The sequence below is a fragment of the Ostrea edulis genome, chromosome 1, assembly GCF_947568905.1.
Source record: "Ostrea edulis chromosome 1, xbOstEdul1.1, whole genome shotgun sequence".
Taxonomy (NCBI): Eukaryota; Metazoa; Mollusca; class Bivalvia; order Ostreida; family Ostreidae; genus Ostrea; species Ostrea edulis.
In genome coordinates, this window is record NC_079164.1 from 58,151,185 (window position 1) to 58,176,107 (window position 24,923).

A 24,923-nucleotide genomic window follows, 5' to 3' on the forward strand; every position below is an offset into this window, starting at 1 on the left:
AATACCTGCCACTATGTTTTCTTTATGCATCCTGTTATAGATTTTTAGCTTAAAATCAGACGATTTCAGCGAGAATATTTCTTGTAATAATTACCCGTAGGTACAAGTGGACTATTTGATCACCGATAATTGATCATAGAACACGAGATGAAAGTGAACAGTACCTACATTAAGTGAAAATTGAGATAAAATGTCTCTAAATGCTCAATTCTTGGTAAACCAGCGACCCCTCTACACCGGCCGTTTTTTCTGGTCCAAGAGCCGGCTGATCTAGAGAAATTTCACTGTATTCATATTTGAAACTTGTATGTGTGTGTTTTCAATGTAGGTTTTAGAGGAATTTTACAACATTTTTGGACCTGAGCTGAAAGCAGTCACAGGAGATCCCAAAAGAATCGAAGAAGTCCTGCTTAGAGTCGATAACCTTGTCAAGCCTCTTCAGGAAGTGGGATTTGATCCATTTGAGATTCAGCACAAAAACTCTTGGAAAAGTCAAATGGAGCATTTCTACAAACAAGTGGAATCCATTGAAGGGGAAGCAAAGATGTTTATTGATGAGTCATTCCAGTCTTTGCGATCTGCTGAGGGTGCTTTTGATATGTTGCTGAACTTCAAACACATTAGATCCAGAAAGGCTATCAATGATCAGATGATGCAGAAATTTAAAGACATTTTGGTGCAATATGAAAAAGAGGTAGAAAGCATAGAATGTTTTATTTCACTTTTCAGATCTTTTTCTCTGGATACATATAAGGGCTAATCAGCAAAAAGCATGGGGGGAGAGGGGAGGCAGTTTATGATTAAGACCACCTCCCATACAATGAAATTTTTCCTTCCCACAACCATGCATAGAATTAAAATAAAGAATATGCATGCAACCATTGTATAATTAGATGTGTTTTTAATGTCAATTTAAGTTTTGATTTCCAAAACCTATAGTGGTCTTAATCCTACTTTGTATATATGCATACAAAATTAACTACTTTCCAACTATGCTATAATTAATTGTAGAGATTTATGTAGAAAAAATACATTACCTCAATTTAAATAATTTTCAAAGAAAAAGGCACGATTGTGTAAATAAAACAACCCTGTAAATTTTCTTTTTTAAATGTACCTTGAATTACGCTTGATCTACAATATTCACTATTATATCATCGAGTTAGCCTATCTATTTCCATAAACACTTAATTACCTAATAATGTCGGTGTATGTTGAAAATCTGGATGTAGTATGTACTTGCACTTTTCATTACTTTTAAGTTGAATTAAATGTGCTTTGCATGACTGCTAAAGAAGTTTACATTTGCACAAAAGCTTCCTGACATAGTGCAGATAGAAGTTTGTAAAAATCATGGCCCCAGGGGGTAAGATGGGGCCACAGTAGGGAATAAAATTTTTGCATACAAATATATAGGGAAAATCATTAAAAATCTTCTGAAAAATCACTGGCCAGAAAAGTTTACATTTACGTGAAAGCTTCATGACATAGTGCAGATTCAATTTTTAGCTCACCTGAGCCAAAGACTCAAGTGAGTTTTTCTGATCAAAATTTGTCCGTTGTCTGTCGTCGTCGTAAACTTTTCACTTTTTTGACTTCTTCTCAAGAACCGCTGGGCCAATTTCAACCAAACTTGCCACAAAGCATCCTTGGGTGAAGGGCTTCCAAGTTTGTTCAAATGAAGGGCAATGTCCCTTTCCCTCACAAAAATGCAAAAATAGGGTGGGGTCATTTAAAAATCTTCTTCTCAAGAACCACTGGGCCAGAAAAGCTGAAATTTACGTGAAAGCTTCCTGACATAGTGCAGATTCAAGTTTGTTCAAATCATGGCCCCCGGGGGTTAGATGGGGCCATATTACTACTGAGCCAGAAAAGCTGAGATTTACCTGAAAGCTTTCTGACATATTTCAGATTTTAGTTTGTTAAAATCATGGCCCCCAGGGGTAGGATGGGGTCACAAAGGGGGGGGGGGGATCAAAGTTTTACATATAGGGAAAATCTTTAAATATGAGCCAAGGTGACTCAGGTGAGCGATGTCGCCCTTGGGCCTCTTGTTTAAAAATCATGGCCCCCGAGAGTAGGTTGGGGCCACAATAGGGATCAAGTTTTACATGCGAATATATAGGAATAATCTTTAAATATGAGCCAAGGTGACTCAGGTGAGCAATGTGGTCCATGGACCTCTTGTTTACTGAGAGGACAACCATCCATACAAACACATTTTTCAACGTCGCCACCACTTATCCAAAAAAATACGTACTGTCTGTCCCTCACCCCCATACATCTTTTGCTGGAATAGTCCTAAGAACATGTATGTAGTTTTAGATAAATATGGAGCATAAAAGCACAGTATGATTCACCTGAGATAAATTTTATAATTCATAGAGGTGACTCTCGATGGCTTGAACTTTGACCTCTCAAAGTTCTCGATCTTTTAAAGTGATATCATGGTCCTGATTTTTCTCTCTATACAACCAAGCAAATTTACTATCGATCTCTCGAATGTTCGATCACTCAGAAGATCTTGTTAAGTTGGGTCCTGTAAAACACATTTCATTGTTATACTGACTGTTATCCAAGTGTATAATTATTTCTGCTTGGACCTTACCTGGATTTTGTTGAATGCTGGAGGCTGGTGTGGTCATGGTAATTAGGTGTTTACATAGGTGATACATCACAGATTCTTCTTTGTGGAGGTGGGCACTTAATTGAGTATATAATTGGTTAATTGGTCAGTTTTCACCCCACACTAGGGGTATTGTGATGATTAAAATTGGTATAGATTCAGAATATGAATAAAATCTATAATTGGCTTTGCCTTGACAATGAGTGAGTACCCCTGAGACATTAATTTAGACACAATAATCTATAATCTAATAATGAGATCTATAGACTGTTAAATTTCTTGAGTTTGTACTTTGTGTAAAGTGACTCTAAAACATCATTTTACGCATTTGTTTGAATTTTTTTAATTTGCTTTGTGTAAAGCAACATAAAATGTGCTCTGTAACTTTAGCAAATGACAGTAAAGCTTTATTGGAAATTAGTTTTGTACACCTATCTTACCGTGAATAAGGAACAAATAAATACATAAACTTTGAAATCTTTTTATTAATGCAAAATTCTTTATTTTGGAATCAAATTAACTACCTGACAAAACGTGTCAAAATGATCGGATGATCTTGCTGGTAAACATTTCCAGTTACTGTAAAATCTGAACCATATGGTCAGACCTTTAATTTCCGAATTTTTTCAATCTTTCGAACTTTTGATCTCTCCTAGTCTTATCAAGGTCCCTTGAGCCTTGAGTTATCGAGAGTCGCATGTACTTTGCTTATTATGTATAATTATTGTTTCAATCACAGGTGACAACTATGGATGAGCTGTTTCAGTCTCAGAAGGAGAACCCCCCTCTTCACAAGAACCATCCCCCTGTGGGTGGAGCTATATTTTGGGAGAGATCATTATTTCATCGAATCAAAAACACCATTGTTCGGTTTCTCACTATGGAGGATATGATGCAGAGCGAAATGGGAAAACATGTATGAATTAAAATCATTAATTAATGGTGAACAATTCATACATGCCAACTTTTAAAAATCCCCATGGGGGATTTTGCGCGTTACGACCTTTTTTCAAAGCTCAAAATTCACGACATTTTACCGTGAAAATAAATATTTGTCTTTTCTAATAAAATATCAATCTAAGGCCAATTCAACTTAATTGATAGATTTTTAATTTAATAATTGATAGATTGATAGATAATTGATAGATCCCTGCCTGCCCCGAATTTTTTTTATCTTTCCAAACTTACGATTTCTGGAAAACTTTCACTTCCGACTCCGGTATTTACACTTCTTGTTTATATTTCCGGTATAGCAATGTGAAATGCCACGAGAAGAAAGACACAGTTTTTTTAATTTCTCACATTCTTACGGGCGTAAATGAAAGTAAGGGATCAATGTTCTTCATATCTTGAGGAAGTTTCGTATGTTTTTGTGTTTGAAATTAAAGCTTAACCTTGAATTCGTCTGTGAAATAAGAATAGATTGATATCCATCTGGAATTAAATGATGCACTTCTATTGTCAAAAACTTGTTTGTCATTAATATTTTTCTCAGAAAATAAAAATAAAAAAATAAAATCCTCCCACCCGCCCCATAATTTTCCGTGATCCTGGATGATAATCTACTAATTAAGTTGAATTGGCCTAATCATTGCACATATATCATATATTAACACAACATCAAGTGTGTTTGACCATTAACTTTAACAAAACTATAAAAAAAAAAAAATTAAAAAAAAACACTTTGAAAGATATACATAAATATTTTATTAAAATCATCTATTCAGCAAAAAATCCTCTGCAACAACAAGTCACATACATTTTATCAAATAATACTTAAAGTTGCATCCTTTTAGACCATATAAACATTGGCTGGTCTATATATCAAAAATTTAAATTAAAGCACATGCATTTAGGTACGACTACAAAGGCAATCTTGCTTGTCTGTAAACATGGGCTTGCAGAGTCTGCATTGTAACCAGAAAAGGAGTGATCTGCCCTGCTATGAAGTTTGCGAACAAAACCTTTGCATCCATGACATCTGAAATAATTACCAGGAAAAAACACATCAAAATATACGTTTTTACTTGTAAATTAAGGCTTCTTGCTAATGTAAAATTCAGTACAGACTTGTGCAAATTACGCATCACAAAGTCTATTGAATACTACACTATATAGTCTATAAAATACATTGCTATAGACAGATAGATTCGGATAGCCTATATTATTATAGTTGGAAAAAATTATATTTGACGTACCTTATTGCATATTTTTTATGCTGTCAGCGAGAGGCAAAAATCAGGAAATGTCCGATTGTTTGGTGGTGACACTATCATCTGTCATTCACGTTTGTGTAAAGGATATGTCAATTTGAAATCCGTCTTCCCAATTAATTACTATCAAAACATGCTTCGCACTGTCCAATAAGCACCCCGACACAGGCAGACCAGGTAAATTACACCATCCCAATAACATGCGACACAGGTAAACAGCAACATTTGGCTGATTATTGTCCCGATTTCTGATTGGCAAGTTCGGAAATGACGCGGGATTTCAAATTCCGGTTGAAAATGGGGGTTTGTTGTCGTAAAATGGGAGATATTTTTAGAAAATCGGGATTTCGGGGTATTTTTGCAATCCCGATCGGGATATCGGGATTTGCCTTTTCAACTGCTTCAAATCGGGAGAATCCCGCACAAATCGGGAAAGTTGGCATGTATGACAATTTTAAAAGATGTAAAATTACGAAACACTGTTTACTTATTTATATAGAGATAAATCCATTCAAGAAATTTTGTTTTCTTCATTTTTATGCTCCCCAAAACATTTCTGTGGAGCATATAGTCACTGTCGTGTCTGTCCGTCTGTCCGAGTTCGTATCTCCTAAACCTTTCATCAGAAATTGATACAATTGATTGCAAATGTTCCTTAAAACAAGGACTTTGGGACCAAGGTCTCTCAAGGTCATTTTGTAAAGGTCAAGGTCACTCAGAACATATGAAAATTAATTATTTTAACAGTTTTTGAAATAAAAGTGTAAGGCTTATTTTAACAGTTTTTGAGCATGTATTGATCATATATCACAAAAATAAGTGATAGGCAAATGACTCTCTGACAAAGGTCATTTTGCAAAGGTCAATGTCACTCACAACATATGCCTTATATATGGAAAACTTCATTTCAATGATATTTCAACAGTTGTTCATCATTGTGCTAATGACTTTCAGACAAAGGTCATGCAAGGTCATTTTGTAAAAGTTTAGGTCACTCAACAAATGCCTTATATGAAGAAACTCTCATTTCTACAATATTTCAACAGATATTGAACATTGTATGAATTGACTTTTGGACAAAAGTCACTCAAGTTCATTTTTGAAAGGTCAAGGTCACTTTATATATGAAAAAAAACCTCATTTCAACTAAATTTCAACAGTTGTTGATCATTGTGCGAATGTCTTTTTTGAAAGGTGAAGGTCACTCAAAACAAATGGCTTGTATATGAAAAAAGGCATTTTTTAAAGGTCAGGGCATTGAAAACATGTTTTTGATATGAAAAAAAGGACCTCTATTTCAATAATTTTCATTTACAAGCCTGCAGTCTGAGCACTAAACATTTGCTTTACAAATAGAAACGTGTTTAAGCACTAAGCATCTCCATTACAAGTAGAAACATCTCTTTATCAAGTCATTCATTAGGCCAATTCAACTTAATTAGCAGATTATCATCCAGGGTCACCAAAAAGTATGGGGCGGGTGAGAGGATTTTATTTTTTAATTTTCATTTTCTGAGAAAAATATTAATGACAAACAAGTTTTTGTCAAAAGAAGTGCATCATTTAATGCCAGATGGATATTAATCTATTCTTATTTCACAGATGAATTCCAGGTTTAGCTTTAATTTCAAACACAGAAAGATACCAAACTTCTTCAAGATATGAAGAACATTAATCCCTTCCTTTCATTTATGCCCGTAAGAACGTGAGAAATTAAGAAAACCATATGATCTATTTTTTTCACATGGCTTTTCACGTTGCTATACTGGAAATGTAAAAAGGAAGTGTAAATACCGGAGTCGGATATAGAAAATTTTTCGGAAATCAAATTCCTGGCGGGCGGAGATGACAATCTATCAATTAAGTTGAATTGGCTTTAGATGAAGTAGTTCATTGGTTACATGCACATGCAAGGAGCATCCATCAGTTTTACTGATATTCTTGTTTCAAATTAAATTGAAGCAAATACATGTACTGTGTTGTTATCTTCTGAATCCTTGCTGTTGAAGGCTAGGGCAAAATACTTGAGTGTGGCACGGCAAATGAAGTTCTTTGAAGATCAGAAATATGAGGAATGGAAACTTTATGTAGAACAATGTCTACCAGCTTTACTGAAGAGAAATCTCCTAATAAAACCCCATCATGCAGCAGAGGAAATGAGAGCAGCTGCTCAAAAAGAGGCTGATGAAGCAGGTGGGTAACTATAGGTGTTACATATGAGAATGCTTCGAATTAACAGCATTGAAAATTATAATTCATTTGAAATTTTGAGTGTAAAATTTGCTTTAATTGTTTGAAACTTTTGAAAGTGATTTTCATTCATTATTTTAGCTTTATTGATATTTTCTCAAGATTTTTGGCATTAATACTTAGTAGACATGATTACTAATATTGATTTTTATGGAGATATACATGTACATTGTAGGTATAGAAGATGTAAAGTTTGCAATCTCTTTCTTAAATTGTGGATGCAATTCATTTATTTGTGTATCTTTTTATGATAACTTCGTTGTTCAATATATATAGCACACCATCATCATGCAAATATTAACCCAGAACAAGAACAGCATGTCACTAAACCTGAGGGAGAAAATCAGGAAGCTGATCAGGAAGCTGATCAGAGTAGCCAGGGTAAACAAATGCCGTTGCTGTGCCACTAATGTGTTAGACATATTTTTCTTGCAGACTTGAATGTAGAGAATGCAGAATCTAGGAAAAGTGTTAATAGTGCACTTTTTGTAGATTTCTGTTTTTGCAGATTTACACCTGTTTTCAGAAGAAAATAATGTCAATCATAATGAATTGCAATTTGTTAACTAAGGTATTTTTTAAGGTGATCATGCATAAAAATTATCAAGTCAGGTGTAAATTTTCTTCAGAAGTGTGATCCATCCTACAGAAACCCTGTGCTGAACTTTTTTGTCGGTCTCTCCATTTCTTATACTCTAGTCCTTCGAATTGGTCACATTGCACTCTCCAAAGAATGCAACTGCTTAGGCTTCTAGCTCTAGCAAAATACATTGCAAATGACACCAATTATGCATAGTAGGAAAGATATGCTTGTCTCATCTTTATGTAAAATTTAGTTTTCAGATTTAAAGAGGAATAACACAATTTTTCAAAAGAAAATATATCACAAATGCATAAAGGTCACTCTGTAATAAGACCATTGTTCCACAGGGGTTTTAATTTTCTATGCCCTCAGAATCGTTTTTGGTCTGTCTGTGGCAAAAAAAAATTTAACCTTGGTCATATTTTTAACCCATAAGAAATAGACCTTTCATATTTGTTTTTTTTTATTCCTTGTGGCAAGACCTTTCCATTGACTCCAAAATCATGGACCTGGTGACCTTAACATTGACAATTGACCTACTTTTAGAAAAATCAAATATAAGCCATATCTTTCAAATTGTAAGAGGTACTGCTTTTATATTTAGCATGTGCATTTCTTGTGAGAAAACCTTTCCAATGATACCAGATTTGTTGACATTGTGACATTTTAACCTAGTTTTTGGAAATTTTCAAAAAACATTAAACTTGGTCATATCTTTTACACCCTAAGAGGTAGACCTTTCAAATTTGATATGTGTATATCTTGTGGCAAGACCTTTCCATTGACACCAAGATCTTTAATCTGGTGACCTTTACATTGACCTTTGACCTGCTTTTAGAAAATTGAAATGTAAGCTTTATCTTTCAAATCGTAAGAGGTACTGTTTTTAGCTCACCTGAGCCGAAGACTCAAGCGAGCTTTTCTGATCAAAACTTGTCTGTTGTCTGTCGTTAGGGTAAACTTTTCACATTTTCATCTTCTTCTCCACCACTGGGTCAATTTCAACTAAACTTGGGTGAAGGGCTTTCAAGTTTGTTCAAATACAAAAATAAGGTGGGGTCATTTAAAAATTTTCTTCTCAAGAAACACTGGGTCAGAAAAGCTAAGAATTACATGAAAGCTTCCTGACATAGTGCAGATTCAAGATTGTTCAAATCATGGCCCCTTGGGGTTGGATGGGGCCACAATAGGGGATCAAAATTTTACATACAAATATATAGGAAAAATCTTTAAAAAATCTTCTCAAGAACCACTGAGCCAGAAAAGCTGAGATTTACATGAAAGCTTCCTGACATAATGTAGATTCAAGTTTGTTCAAATCATGGCCCCCAGGGGTTGGGTGGGGCCACAATAGGGGATCAAAATTTTATATACAAATATATAAGGGAAAATCTTTAAATATGAGCCAAAGTGACTCAGGTGAGCGAAATGGCCCTTGGGCCTCTTGTCTTGATATTGGCCTAGTTTTTGGAAATTTTCATAAAAACTACTATGTCTTACAGTACCACTTTGTTGTAATCCAGGGTCATCAGTGTTTCACAAATGCATCTTGTCTTTCAGTTTAAATGGCAATTTTCCACTAAGGAAGAACATTTTTTTTAAACTATAGAATTATTTTACATATCTGATACTTTTCATCCTTTATGATTACTAAGGTGTTATACCTCCTTAACATTTATAAAATCGAGCTTTTATGAATTAAATTGGTATTGTGTACATCATATGTTAATAAAAATTCCTTAATTTTTAAAATTTTGAAAACAAAGACTTCAAGAAAAAATATTCTAATGATAAAATACATGATTCACTGTTGCATATGTTCAGAATTTATATTGTATAAAATAAAACATTTTAAATTCATTCCTTATAATTTAATTCCAACACTAAATGATGCAAACATTTTTAATTTTATTTTGTAAATAGAAATTGATTGCACCACGCAAGGATTCGCTTAGCAACATACTGACAAATTGTTCTTAGTATATCGGAGCATGAGCTTTATTTATCAAATTTTAAAACGTATGGTAGAGTTTGTAACAAATTTTAACAAGAGGTACTGTGAGCAATGCTCACTAAGAATACCACCCGCTTACCCCAATTTCCCAAAGGGTGTTGTTAATAGGCATAAATTACCTCTTTCCTGAGTGTAAAAATATAGTATGCCTTTGTAGAAGAAAATGGAAGATATAGTCCGAACACAAATCCATGGCATAAACCTATAATTTTGACCTTGAGATCAAAGGTCAAGGTCATAAAGAGGTCATGAATGTACATGACACATAGTCTCATGGTGATACACCCATGTCTTATAGTATGACTATGTCAAAACCCTATAATCAATTTTGACCTTGAGGTCAAAGTTCAAGGTCATGAAGGTACCTGACACATCGTTTCATGGTGCAGGGTTTGACATTAACTTTTTTGAGCACTAGACCAATCAGGCTACTTAAAATGATTTTTGCTAGACCTGACCTTACATCCACTAGCCCTGACCAACTTTCCAGAAAAAATCTTATAAGATTCTCCATATCTAAATACATGTACTTAATTTAAATGAAAATCATTCAGTTTGAACTAAAATGCATTTAATTGTCTCAAATAAATCTTTAATCAATTTGATGCTTTTACTTTCAAACCTATTTTCAGTTTCTTTAAATTCTTACCGGCACGGAAATTCTTTAATCCATTTAGAATAAATTAACCTTAATATTTTTTTAAAATTTCTCTTTCATAAGCCCTGCTTTGTTTCTTCCCAACGTTTCCTTTTTTCTCTTTCTTGAGACATCTTTTGCTTTCATTGAGGATTTCATTATATAGACATTCCCGCACATATGTTTAATAAACACTTTCTTATATTCAATTCAAATGAACTGTTTTGGTGTTTTTTTTAATGAAAATGAATTCAATAATTCTATTTAACCAAAACATAACTTTACACACATTAACATTGTGTAGATGTCGTAGAACATCACTTACGACCGCGACTTATTAGAACTAAAGATCATCATGATGTTCAAAATTGCTCGCAAACTCTTTACAGTTATTTTTTTTATGAATAAAATATCTTATGATTTAAAGTAAAGTTTCTTAAATTTGTTTATATTTTAAACACGACCAGTCGGACTAGTAAATAAACATTTTACCCGACTGGACCTATCATTTAGTAGACTCGGTCGGTCGGACGTGCCTTAGTGTCAAACCCTGTGGTGATACACTCATGTGTCAAATATGGTATGCCTATGTCAAAGAACAAAGAAGGCATGGCCCTGACACAAATTCATTGTAAAACCGTTTAATTTTGACCTTGAGGTCAAGGTCATATGGAGGTCATGAAGTTACATGACACATCGTCTCATGGTGATACACTTATGTGTCAAATATGGTATGCCTATGTCAAAGAACAAAGAAGTTATGGCCCTGACACGAATCCATTGTAAAAATCTTTAATTTTGACCTTGAGGTCAAGGTCATATGGAGGTCATGAAGGTACATGACACATCGTCCCATGGTGATACACTCATGTGTCAAATATGGTATGCCTATGTCAAAGAACAAATAAGTTATGACCCGGACACGAATCCATTGTAAAAAAACCTTTAATTTTGACCTTAGGGTCAAGGTCATATAGAGGTAATGAAGGTACCCGACACATCGTCTCATGGTGATCCACCTGTGTGCCAAATATGGTATGCCTATGTCAAAGAACAAAGAAGTTATGGCCCAGACATGAATCTGGAGACGGACGGACAGACAGACCGACAGAGTGATTCCTATATACTCCCCAGAACTTCGTTCGGGGGGTATAATAACAGAAGATATACATAGGTTATACATATATGTGAAGGTTATGTACTCCTGATGTTTACTTCGCAGTGCAAGATCAAGTTTGAAGTCGGAACGACTTTGTAAGCTACATGAATACGTCATGTCATGCATCAGAAAATGTAATATAATTTTCGATTTTTATGCCCCCGAGATCGAAGATAGGAGGGCATATTGATTTTGTCCTGTCTGTAATTCTGTCATCCTGTCTGAAACTTGAACCTTGCTAATAACTCTTGAACAGTAAGTGCTAGAGCTTTGATATTTCACATGAGTATTCCTTGTGACAAGACCTTTCCGTGGGTACTAACATTTTTTACCATGTGACCTTGGAGTTTGACCTACTTTTTGAAAACTTTAACCTTGCAAATAACTTTTGAACAGTAAGTGCTATCTAGAGCTTTGATATTTCACTTGAGTATTCCTTGTGACAAGACCTTTCTGTGGGTATCAACATTTTTTACCCTGTGACCTTGGAGTTTGACTTAATTTTTGAAAACTTTTAACTTTCCTAATAACTTTTGAACAGTAAGTCCTAGTAAAGAGCTTTGATATTTCACATGAGTATTCCTTGTAACAAGACCTTTCCGTGGGTACAAACAATTTTTGACCCTGTGACCTTGACCTTGGAGTTTGACCTACCTTTTTGAAAACTTAAACCTTGCTAATAACTTTTGAATAGTAAGTGCTAGAGCTTTGATATTTCACATGAGTATTCCTTGTGACAAGAACTTTCCGTGGGTACCAGCACTTTTTACCCTGTGACCTTGACCTTGGAGTTTGACCTACTTTTTGAAAACTTAAACTTTGCTAATGACTTTTGAACAGTAAGTGCTAGAACTTTGATATTTCACATGAGTATTCCTTGACAAGACCTTTCCATGGGTACTAAACCTTTTGACCTTGACATTTGACCTACTTTTAAAAATGTTGACATTAGTCATAATTTCTAAATGGTAAATATTAGAGCTTTCATGTTGCACATAAACATTTCTTATGACAAGATCTTTCTACTGGCATGGTACCAAGATATTTGTCCTTGTGACCTTGGCCATCTTTGGAGTTGACCATTATCGGGGGCATTTGTGTTTCACAAACACATCTTGTTGGATTTAATAAAAGATTCAAAACTGCTAAAATCACCTCTACATAAAAGTTATTGAAAGTCTCGTTACAGTAATGACCTATTGCATGATATGCCATGTTATGTGCGGATGTACTACTTGTAGTACAGTTTGTTTAATGATTTAAGTTCATGTTTCTTTAATCTTATTTGTAAAAAGTAAAGAGCTAGCAAGACTTTAGCACATGCATAAAAAGCACACACTTTTGTTGGCACTGGTCTGTATGCTGTTTTCAGAATTTATGTCAATTATAGAGTTACTGTAAAAATTCATATATTTTGTCTAGGGTCGTCAATGAATATTCGAATGTTTGAATATTTGTTCAATGAGATGATATTTGAATCAGGATAATTCTTACATTCTTCATAATAGTATGAGACAAAATGAAAGAAAGATAACTCTGGCAAAATAAATTGGAATATTTCATTCAGAGTTATCTCGCTCTATTTCTCCAATTGATTTTGTAGAGGTTGATTTGAAACTGACTGTCAAGTGAACTTGTCGATTTTTTCTAAACAAAAGTGAACAAATTATTCTCTTGATCGCAATATGTTGTACACTGCTCATTTTCTTGGAATTCAATACGATTACTTGTTTATCTTGTGTTGTACATCTCGTGGCAAATTGTCAAATCATTAGTAAATCAGTTAATTATAAGAAATTGAGGCCAAGATGTTTGTTTTTATAACATTCTCAAATCATTCAAAAGTTGAGTTTTATTTGTCCCAAGTAAATTTCTTTCTTTCAAACATTGGACATAAATTGCCTCGACATACACTGGGAAATGTATCCATTTACACCAATGAAATTATGTCTCCCCTCTTTCAGGGGGAGACATATTGTTTTTGTACTTTCTGTCCGTCCGTCCGTCCTTCCGTCTGTCTGTCAAAAAATCTTGTGAACGCTTCTCCTCCTATATGGCTTATCTGATAGACTTGAAACTTTATACAATGCTCATTGCCATTTGTAGATGTGCATATATTAATTGTCACGACAGGAGGATCAAATTATTTTTCTAATAGTTATAGTGGATCTGAGAGGGGTGGAGGATGTAATATAGCTTGTGAACACTTCTCTTATATGGCTTATCCGATTGACTTCAAATTTTGAACGATACTTCAATGCTGTTTGCAGATATGCTTTTTGCAGGAGGATCCAATTGTTGTCCTTAAAGTTATAGTGGATCTGAGGGGTGGAGGATGTAAAATAGTTTGTGAACACTTCTCCTATGTGGCTTATCGGAGTTCATATTGTCTATGTTCCTACTCATGCTTTCTCCTTCATACCATGGAGTACATTAAAGGGAGGAGGTTTCATTTGGAGCACTTCCAATTTGGGGAGCTGGGGAGACATTTGTTTTTATAAAAACAATCTCTAGTTATATATATTTTTAAAAAGAAAGCAACATAATGTACATACATGAATAAGTGCATGTTGTAATGAAACGTATCAGTTTATTTTTCACACAGAATATTTGAATACTTTCATTGACTATTCGAATATGAATTGTTGGTGTTTTTGACATATCCAACTTTGTTACCTTGATCCAAATATTGGTGTCTTATATTCACAAAGTCTATTTATGTTTGCACAATACATTCTAAATTGTGTAGGCAGAGTTTACAGATGAATATAGATTATTGTTTGCTAAAATTGCAGGAGTTCAACTAAAGTACTTGGTAGACTTTGATCCACAGCTTACAGAAATCATTTCTGAGACCAAATATATGGAACAACTGGGATTTTCTGTTCCAGAGTTAGCTAGAAATGTAGCTCTACAGGTAATGTGTGGATGAAGACAAAGAAAATCAAGGTTTCTTAAAAGTGTTCACCTTATTTCTGTAAGCTTTCTTTAAATGTATGCTGAAAGAAAACTCTTTGTATTCTGTTCAGTTAGCATAAACTAATGTTGAGTGTGTTTTGTTTATTGACCAGTAATTTCCTTTCTCAAATTACAGAATGGATGTATTGTTTATTTATAAACCTACGAAATTAATGGAAAGTTAGTCATAATTTTTTTTTTTCATTAACAGGAAGAGAAGTACATAAACTACGTTGAGGGTCTTAGATTCATGCTTAGCAGATATCATGCTCTGTTGTCTTCTCTGGATCAAGCAGAGGTAAGGGACTGGTATTTTTGTGTGAAATTAATATTTCGTTCAAAGATCAGTACTACAGTAATGACAAATAATGCTTATGAAGAAATTTTTTCCAAATATTGAATGGACAGCTAGAATGTTTGCAACAAAGTTTTAATGGCACTTTGATTTCATCATATTTTATGGGCATTAGAATTTGCAGATTTGTCAAAACTACAATTTCGTTCAGGGTTTGAAATTGACTTTTTCAAGCATCTGTCCATACGGACTTGGAGACTATCAATGTTTACTAGTCCGCGAAGCATTTCACTAGTCCTTCCACTATCATATTTAAAAGGATGACACAGAATCATTTTCAGTTCACCTGAGCTGAAAGCTCAAGAAAGCATTTCTACATGATCACCTTTTCTTTGTTGTTTGTCCTGTCCATCCATACTTTTCACGTTTTCATCCTCTCCAGAACCACTTGGCCATTTTCAATCAAACTTGGAACAAATCATCCTTGGGTGATGGGGATTCAAGTTTGTAAAAATGAAGGGCATGCTCCCTTCAAAGGGGAGATTAATCACAAAAAAGCAACATAGGGTAGTGTCATTTAAAATTCTTCTCCAGAACCCTTAGGCCAGAAAAATTGAAATTTTACGTGAAAGCTTCTAGACAAAGTGCAGATTTAAGATTGTTCAAATCATGGCCCCAGGGCAAGAATGAAGGATCAAAGTTTTTCATGCAATTATATAGTTTAAATCTTTTTAAAAAACCTTCTCGATGGTTCATTAGGTCAGAAAACTTACATGAAAGCTTCTTGACATAGTGCAAATTCAGGTTTGTTCAAATCATGTCCTGGGGGAAAGGTGAGGCCACAATAGAGGATCAAAGTTTTATATGTCGATATACAATGTATAGGAAAAATCTTTCAAAATCTTCCTCTCAAAAACCACTGGGCTAGAAAAGTTAAATTGACATCAAAGCATCCTGACCTAGTGTAGATTCAAGTTTAATTAAATTGTAGGTAGGGTAGGGCCACCATAGGGATCAAAGTTTTACCTGCTAATATATAGGAAAAATCTAAAATTTTCTCAAGAACGACTGGGCCAGAAAAGTTGAAATTTACATGAAAGCTTCCTGACATAGTGCAAATTAAAGTTTGTTAAAATCATGGTCCCCGGGGGTAGGGTGGTGCCGCAATAGGGGATCATAATTTTACATGTAAATATGTAGGAAAACTTTTTAAAATTCTTCTTCTCAAGAACCATTGGTTATTGATAATAGAGGGAATAGGATTTTGAATCCTATATTTAATCCAGGATCTGCCTGGACATATTGAAATAAATTAATAATAGACCTAAATGGGAAGTTTAATATTAGGGACTTATAGATGTAGTGTTTGAGTGTTGGCTGTAATTTGTGTTATTTAAGGAATGACTTTAATTCTGGGGCAAGCTATACGAGTATAACCTGGTTTGGTTTGGGTCAGTTTATGCTTTATAATCCGCGAAAGCGTAAACTGACCCAAACCAGGTTACACTCATATAATTTGCCCCAGAATTAAAGTCATTCCTTATAATTCAATGCAAGAGACAAAGATACTAACCTTTGTTTATCAAAATGTACATAAACTCGGAAAAGTACTAGTCAACTGAGATGCGCAATGATTCACTTCGGGCTATTCCAGAAATAAATACATGGGGGGGTCGGGAGGCACCTTTTGTATATACCAAGCACCCATAAAAAAAAATAAAAAATTACCCCATGACCCATCAAATTAATAAACTCATTTTACAATGACCCATCTAATAAAAAAAACAACTAACCAGACCCACCACAAAAATATTTTTAAAAATGAAAACGGTACAAATCTCGCGAGGTTTTCGGGACAAACATTCTAGTCAATGACGCGGTAATGCCTGTGCAACATTGTATCACAGTAGTTCTGAAGAAACGATGTCACATCAACAATCAAAGGCATCTATGGCGGGAATGTTGGAAAGATTGGGAGTCCAAACGATGCTATTATCATGAAATGGGTATGGATATGTTTTTCCAGGAATCGTTCGTCTTCTAATGGAGCCCGCGCCCAGAGGCCTCTATATCACCATCACACCGACTGATAAATATAACGCATTGGTACCCTCGTATAAATCAACTAAGGTTTGCCTATTTTTATTAGAAAACGGAATACCTATTGGTTTCAAAATATTCCCAAAATCGATGCACTGTAAACTGTAATAATCTACAGAACAGAGTTCGCCGCCATCACGTCCAAAGGGACCCTACTAAACGCGCCTCTAATTTGAAGAGTGCCGTAATGGAAAGTTATGCGCTGCAAAGAGCGACAACTCGAATAGTTCTATGTTACTTCCGATTTCTGATTTCGAAAGTACATTTTCAATTTTCCCTCCGACGTTTTGTAACCAACACGACAAGAGCGATAATAAAAAATTTCTGAAAACTCAACACCCACGTGGCACAAAATAAAACAATAAAAACTACCCACTACCCATAATAAATATTTTTTTAACAGTCCAACCACGGACCAATTAAAATATGAAAAAATACGACCACCCACACAAAAAAATATCATTTGCCGCCTGACCCCCCCATTTGATCATTTCTGGAACAGCCCTTAGCAACCATCACCATTTTGAAAAATTGAATACTTTTTGCTATAGCACTATATGGTGTATACATATATATGTAAAATATTTAAATAATGTCTTCTTAAAGGGACATGGACATGATTTGAGCTGAAAATTTTCAAATTTTATTTTTCCATTTTTAATGTTTAGAATGCTTAACTGAGGTATTTCTAATGTTCAACAAAAATTTTAATGTCAGTTGTTGAGGTACATGGGAGATACAGAGGTCACAATTCTTTGATACGTAGACAAGGTTCATGCCATGTTTTTGTTTACATAGGTTACATATACTAGAAAAGGTTTCATTTAAAGCAGATATTTTCAATTTGCAAGTTAATTTTGAACACAATTAAATAGTTTTTAGTGTTTGGCACATCTCATTTTGTTTTAAACATGCTATTTTCTATTGAGCAATCTATATGTTTACAAATAGAAACATGCCACGAGCCTTGTTAGCAAAGAATTGTGAGTTCTGTGTCTCACTTATAACTCAACAACTGGTATTCAAATTTTGGTTGACCATTAAAAATTCTTTAGATAAGCATTGTAGACCATAAAAATGAAAAAATAAAATTTGAAAATTTTCAGCTCAAATCAAATGCTATTGATACTAAATTGAAATTAAATGAAATACCCAAGAAGTTGGATTTAAAATTGAAAAAATAAAATTTGAAAATTTAAATGCTATTGTTACTAAATGGATATTTAGAAGTAGGTAGTCCTTTACCATAATTGTAAATTTTGTGATCCCAGGGGTAAAGGTTTGGTTCCAGGGTGGGGCCAAAATGATTATAGTGATTATTGTCTTTATCATTTGAAAGACTTCTTGAAGTTTGCTGATATATGATATAAAAACTGAATGTATATTTAGGAAAAGCAGATAAGGATATACCAAAATTGTGAATTTTGTAACCCAGGGTTTTGACTCTAGGATGGGTCCAGATTGGCCATATCATTTTAATGTTGCATTTATTATGTAAAGTCTTTCATCAATATAGGCGCTTTCAGGGGCATTTAAGTTTTAAGAGCACATATTGTTTTATACTGTTGCTGAATATTAGAATTTAGGTTAGATATGCAGAACAGGAAATTTTTTCTAGATTTGATAGCCTTTGGTGCTAGTGATCCATACTTATAACTAAAACTCAGGTGAGTGATAAGGCCTGTGGGCCTCTTGTTACCATTTTAAGGGTTCATATTATTTCCTATCATATATTGCTCTTTAAATGTCCTGAAGAGGTATTATTCTTTATAGTCTGGAAAAATGTTTGAATTGTATTGGTTTCTCAAATGCTTAAATTATTTGCAGACAAGTTTGTTGGAGGACCACATGCGAGAACTTCGTAGAGTGATAAGACCAGGTTCGAAACGCCTGAACTGGAATTCCTTGGGTATCAATGATTTTGTCCTGAAGTGCAGAAATGTGAGTAAAGTTCAGCACAAAGAGTAATGTATAAGGTCATTCAGAATGGAAAAGAAACTATTCATAGAAGTGTACGTAATGGAAAATTAAAGCAATGAAATTATGTTGAAATAAATAGAATAGAATTAACAGCATTAAAATAAAGCAATTAGAGCAAATTCTGTGTTATAAAATTTTGGATAAATGTAAGCTAACAATTTTTAGGCTATTGGAAAATTTGAGTCTCTAGTCAACCAAATACAGAAGAATGCCAAGGACATTAATCAGAGATTGCAAATGATTGAGAACTGTAACCTGTTTAAACCACCACCTCAAAAGTATCCAGATACTCTGCCAAGCTGTAAGGTAAGGGCTTATTTTAGTGTTTTTATACATCCGTCTTTAGATTATGGTACAGTGATGTCTACATGTCTGTCCATCCGTTCGTTGGGGGAGGGGGTTCTGTTTATATTTTCATTTGTCTGTCGCATATCAAGCTGAAACTTGCTATGTAGCATCTCTGTAGGTAACTCTAGATCATGTTTCAATTTTGATCCATTTCAACCTTTCAACCTCTCTTGCAGGAGGTTTGCCCTGTTATTTGAAAATTAATGTGATATGGAAGTGGTATAATTTGTCCAACCAACTCCTCCCACATTTTTGAAGTGAGAATCTTCTTTACAGAGTGTTTGTATGGGCATGTGCATGTGGCAAGGACTTTGATTTTCTTCAATTTTTAAGAAAATTACATGTTTTGAGGAAATATTACGTAGAGAGTACATGATTTGTCTGTTTACTTTCTCCTACAGTTTTTGAGTTTTGAAACAAAGGTGGGGAGGGGGGATATTGGAATCACGATGTCTGTCTGTCAGTCCGTCTGTCTGATTTTGTCCGGGCATGTTCTGAGAAACTAGTGCATGGATTTTTCTGAAAATTTGTAGACTTATTACTTTACATATGAAGATGTGCACCTGCTATTTACATATTGATTGGACAATTTTTCCTCCAAGTTGCAGGCTTTTTTCTACAGATGGACTTAGTCATTTTTTAAACTAAAAAGAGTATATCTTAAAAATTCTTGAAGAGATTTGATTTAAACATTGTAAATACACTGTTCTTAGACTGAAGTTTTGCATTTCTTATTTTGAATTCGAATATTTAAAGTATAAAAAAGTTATGCTAATTTCTATTTTGTTATACCCGCACACTTTCTAAAGAAAGTTCGGGTATATATTGTTGTTACCTTGTTCCGTCCGTCCGTCCGTCTGTCACACTTTCTTTATCCTTAAACTCCTCCTTCATCAGTAACCAGTCGACCTTTTGGAAGATGATTGGTGGTGTCCTGGCTGTAGATGTGCAATAAGGTTTTGGAATTTTCATTTTCACCCTGGGGATGAAATAGGGGTTGAAAAAGACAATTTATACATACATCTGGTTCCTAAAACTCCTCTTACATTGAATACAATAGCAAAATCATCTTTCGGAAGATGAATGGTGGTGTCCTGTAGATGTGCAATAAGCTTTCGGAATTTTCATTTTTACTCTGGGGCCCAAATGGGAGTCAAAAAACAACATTTTTATACCCCACGCAACGAAGTTGTGGAGGTATAATGTTTTTAACCCATCAGTCATTCTGTCAGTCCTTCACTCCCTTTTTTGTCAACTCCTCTGAGACCGCTCCACAGAATTTTTGTGAAACTTTGTAGTTAATAAGGACACACAGTGTAGGTGTGCATATTCCCAGGAAATTCTGATTCAATAATTTTTCTGGGAGTTATGCCCCTTTTGAACTTAGAATTTCGAGCCCGTCTGTCCTGTTCTTGCAGTAATGCATAGCATTATCATTCATTATGTAAGGCATTGTCAAGCAATGTTGAAGCATGGGGTATGTGAGCTTGCTCACTTTTTCTTTCATTTCTAAAAAAAAACATTGTTCCCTGAATTCCTCTTACATTTTACACAGTACCCAAATAATCCTTTGAAAGGTAATGGGTGGTGTCTTATAGAATTTTCATTTTCACCCTGGGGCCCAAATGGGAGTCAAAAAACGATGTTCTTTCGAAAAGAAAAAACCCTGGTTCCCTGAACTCCTCTGCCATTTTATACAGTAATCAAATTGTCTTTTGGAAGATAATTGGTGGTGTCCTATAGATGTGCAATAAGGTTTCAGAATTTTCATTTTCACCATGGGCCCAAATGGGAGGTGAAAAACGTTTTTCTGAAACAAACCCTGATTCCCAGAACTCCTTTTATAATTTATGCAGTAGCCAAATCATCTATTGAAAAATGACTGGTGGTGTCCTGTAGATGTGCAATAAGGTTTTAGAACTTTTGTATTGGCTCCGGGGGCAAATAAGTGCTGAAAAATGACGTTTTCTGTCATAGAGCTTGTTACTTAAACTCCAAGGAGTAGTCACATGATATTTTCACAGCTGAAACCTTTGCTGGTGAATTCACATCAAAACCCATTTCTGTGAGAGATGAATCTCAGAAATCCACAGACACTTAAACCCAGTGATTGTCTCCGAAAGTCAGTGATATTATACGTCTTAAAAGTTCATCACTCAAAGACCTAGAATCCACTGCAACAGGATTGTCAATTTTCAATGACCTTGAAAACTGTGTCACGGTCAAAGGTCAATGTCACACTCTCTCCCCAAGGTTTGGGGGTTGACTTTGAAAGGGGGTCAAGGTCAAAGTCACACATCAAGGTGCGAGTCTCCACAAGCGACGCAATTCACCAAGTACCATGCACGTCTTCCCAAAGGGAGAGAAATCACTCACCTTTCAACAGCTGTCTAAACCAAGTACTAGAGACACAGACAGATGACCGACAATCTATGCATTCCTTGGAGAAACAGTCAGTCTCTGCAGAAAAGCTCGGTCAATGTCAAGGATGACTGCATGCAACCCTTTCGACAGAAACCTGACACAGGGTACAAAATCACTCACATCTGTGACATGCCCCAATGCCAACTCAAGTGCACATCATGGAAAATCACTGTTGACAAAGTCTAACTGCAGGTCATTTTCATTGAAATAGCGAAACAGACCTTGTAAAATGAAGATCGGTGTAATTCAACCAACCAAGTGCCACTTTACATGTCTGCCCAACAACATTAGGGCCCCAGTAGTGATTTTTGAGCAATACACAAAACTGACATTCTACTCAATTCTCAACTTCTAACTAAATTTTTTTTGAATCTCTGGTAATGACATGCCAATTTCCATTTTCTGTCTACATCAACTCAAACTGAGCCTCCTTAACTACACACACACACACACACACACACACACACACATATATATATATATATATATATATAGGATCCAGCAATGCATACATGCCAACTTTTGAAAATCCCCATGGGGGATTTTGCGCGCGACGACCTTTTTTCAACGCTCAAAATTCACGACATTTTACCATGAAAATAAATATTTGTCTTTTCAAATAAAATATCAATCAAATCATAGTTAATGTATCATATATTAACACAACATCAAATGTGTTTGACCATTAACTATATAAAAAAAACTTTGAAAGATATACATTAATATTTTATTAAAATCATCTATTCAGCAAAAAATCTTCTCCAACAAGTCACATACATAATATCAAACAATATTTAAGGTTGCATCCTTTTACACCATACAATAAACATTGGCCGGTCTATATATCAAAATTTAAATTAAAGCACATGCATTTAGGTACGACTGCAAAGGCGATCTTGCTTGTCTGTAAACATGGGCTTGCAGAGACTGGTGGAATAATCTGCATTGCAACCAAAAAAGGAGTGATCTGCCCTGCTATGAAGTTTGCAAACAAAACCTTTGCACCCATGACATCTGAAATAATTACCAGGAAAAAAAACCACATCAAAATATTCCGTTTTACTCGTAAATTAAGGCTACTTGCTAAATAAAAAATTCAGTACAGACTTGTGCGAATTACGCATCACAAAGTATATTTAATGAATACTACACTATATAGACTATATAATACATCGCTATAGACGGATAGATTTGGATAGCCTATATTATTATAGTTGGAAAAAATATATACTTGACGTACCTTATTGCAAATTTTGGATGCTGTCAGCGAGAGGCGGAATGTCCGATTGTTTGGTGGTGACACTAGCATCGTTGTCATTCACGTTTGTGTAAAGGATAGGTCAATTTGAAATCCGTCTTCCCGATTAATTACTATCAAAACATGCTTTGTACTGTCCAATAAACACCCCGACACAGGCAGACCAACCCGACACCATGCGACACAGGTAAACAGCAATGGCTGACTATTGTCCCGATTTCTGATTGGCCAGTTCAGAAATGACGCGGGATTTCCAATTCTGGTCACGAGATTTCACGATTATCCTGCTTTCAAACTCGTTTTCAATCGTGAAATCGGAAATTTTGGTCGGAAAAAATTTCAAATCGGGATTTTAGGGTAATTTTGCTTTCCCGATCGGGAAAGCGGGACCGGAGGGTAAAATCGGGGAGATCCCGCCTAAATCGGGAAAGTTGGCATGTATGGCAATGTGGAAAAGCGGGGGAGGGGGGATGGTCCAGAAAGATAATCAAGAAACTGCACTATATCATGTCCCATGATTCGATAAAAATAATTAGTCCCGAAAGGACAGTTTTAGTTTCAGTTTTGAAAAGAACTTTGAATAGGGAGTTCAAGAGTACTGCAGGTTTACTACAAATTAGTTCAGATGTGATAGAAACAGGTACAATATATATACTATTAATTATAAAATTTGAACAGAAAGGTCTTGATATTGATGAAAAGCACAGGCCTGGCGGCCTTGTATATGTAATATTTTTATAAGTCCAATTCCAATTTTACAAGACTTGGTTTTCGGGCCAGTGGCTAATTTTGAAAACTGTGCATAAGCTTTTCATGGGTGTATTATGTACCGTTTCCAGTACTCTAATTAAAAAATGAAATCATGAAATTACAGAAAGACTATCAATTTATGGTTTCTTGTAGGAGTATTTTGAACATGTGGAAAGAGAAAGAGCCAGAGATTTTGAGATTCTAGCGAGAAAATATCGTGCAATAGGACCATTATTGACAAAAATGGAGGGACTTGTTGTGCACACAAACTCGGGTCGATCTCCCAAGTTGAATGCATATTATTCATACTGGGAGAAGAAAGTGTATGATGCTTTAACCAAGTTAATTATGAACAATATACGCAAATTTGAGGTGGCTTTAAGGACAGAAAAACCATTGTACCAGGTGGAGACTCTACTGGCAGCTCCTGATGTGGTGCTTCACCCTCAGGCCAATGAAGTTTATAAACTGACTCTTCAGTGTGTGAGAGATTGTGTAGAAGGGTATGTGTACTTACCTTTTAGTGCTTTCTCTGAAAAATTCATAATAAAGTAATGTTGTATGAGTAGGAATTCAAAGTATTATTTTTTGTAAGACAAAATCTAATTCTATGCAGTCCATGTTTAGCAACAGTGTTGTATCACTCAGTAAGTATGAAAAGAAGGTTAACAATTTTGTACCTAGATATACATGTAAAACTGCTGCAGCTGGTTCATACATGGTAATACATATACTTTTCACTCTTCAACAGTACTAAGTCATTTGTGAGATGGATGCAGGGGACCTGTATTGAGACCCCACCTCAGAAGGTGGAAGGAGAAGATGAACCTTATGTTTTTTGTTTTTTCACTGATATTTCTGCCAATCCTGAAGTCATAGATTATGTTCAAACCATTCAGACTGATATTAAAAATACTCTCACCAGCATGACGAGGTATCTCAACAGATGGAAGAAATATAGGAGCATTTGGAAAGTTGACAAGGTATGTACATGAACATTGTAAATGTGTTTATATGCTAATTGTGGGAACTTTTGGAGTTGATATTCACAGCATAGGTAAATAATATGTGTATCTATAAATTGTCGTAATAAAAAATGCCAACGTACATACATGCGCATGCATCGTCTTTTGAAGGTTCAATTTTTGAAGGACTGTAATATTACGTTTTTATATGAATTGTAAATTTCAGGACTCCTGCACCCCTGGGACCTTAGAGGCGGGGCAAAATCTGCCAAAAATTCACCAATTTTCAAAAAATTAATCTTCTTTACAACTGCATATCTCTTAAGAAAATCTAAATGCATAGTGATATAGAGCAGGAAGGCC

At 34.9% G+C, this 24,923-nt stretch overlaps 1 protein-coding gene and 1 long non-coding RNA gene across 5 annotated transcripts in view; one reads left to right on the top strand and one right to left on the bottom strand.

Moving 5' to 3' along the window:
* LOC125664627 (dynein axonemal heavy chain 10-like) overlaps positions 1–24,923 on the top strand; it is a 228,130-nt gene that overhangs the window by 52,415 nt on the left and 150,792 nt on the right. For 2 of the 4 annotated variants that reach the window (XM_048897447.2, XM_056154594.1), the window contains 10 exons: positions 329–694; positions 3,366–3,542; positions 6,849–7,032; positions 7,366–7,470; positions 14,278–14,399; positions 14,652–14,738; positions 18,663–18,776; positions 18,981–19,121; positions 23,749–24,098; positions 24,347–24,578. In XM_048897447.2, coding sequence (XP_048753404.2) covers positions 329–694; positions 3,366–3,542; positions 6,849–7,032; positions 7,366–7,470; positions 14,278–14,399; positions 14,652–14,738; positions 18,663–18,776; positions 18,981–19,121; positions 23,749–24,098; positions 24,347–24,578 — 1,878 coding nt within the window. The remainder of the gene's footprint in view (positions 1–328; positions 695–3,365; positions 3,543–6,848; positions 7,033–7,365; positions 7,471–14,277; positions 14,400–14,651; positions 14,739–18,662; positions 18,777–18,980; positions 19,122–23,748; positions 24,099–24,346; positions 24,579–24,923) is intronic. The other 2 variants (XM_056154597.1, XM_056154601.1) reach the window with 1 other exon arrangement.
* LOC130051908 (uncharacterized) lies at positions 22,301–23,244 on the bottom strand. Its single transcript, XR_008800170.1, has 2 exons — positions 22,828–23,244; positions 22,301–22,601 (listed from the first exon to the last, which is right to left on the bottom strand). It is a non-coding gene; the product is annotated as an uncharacterized LOC130051908 (long non-coding RNA).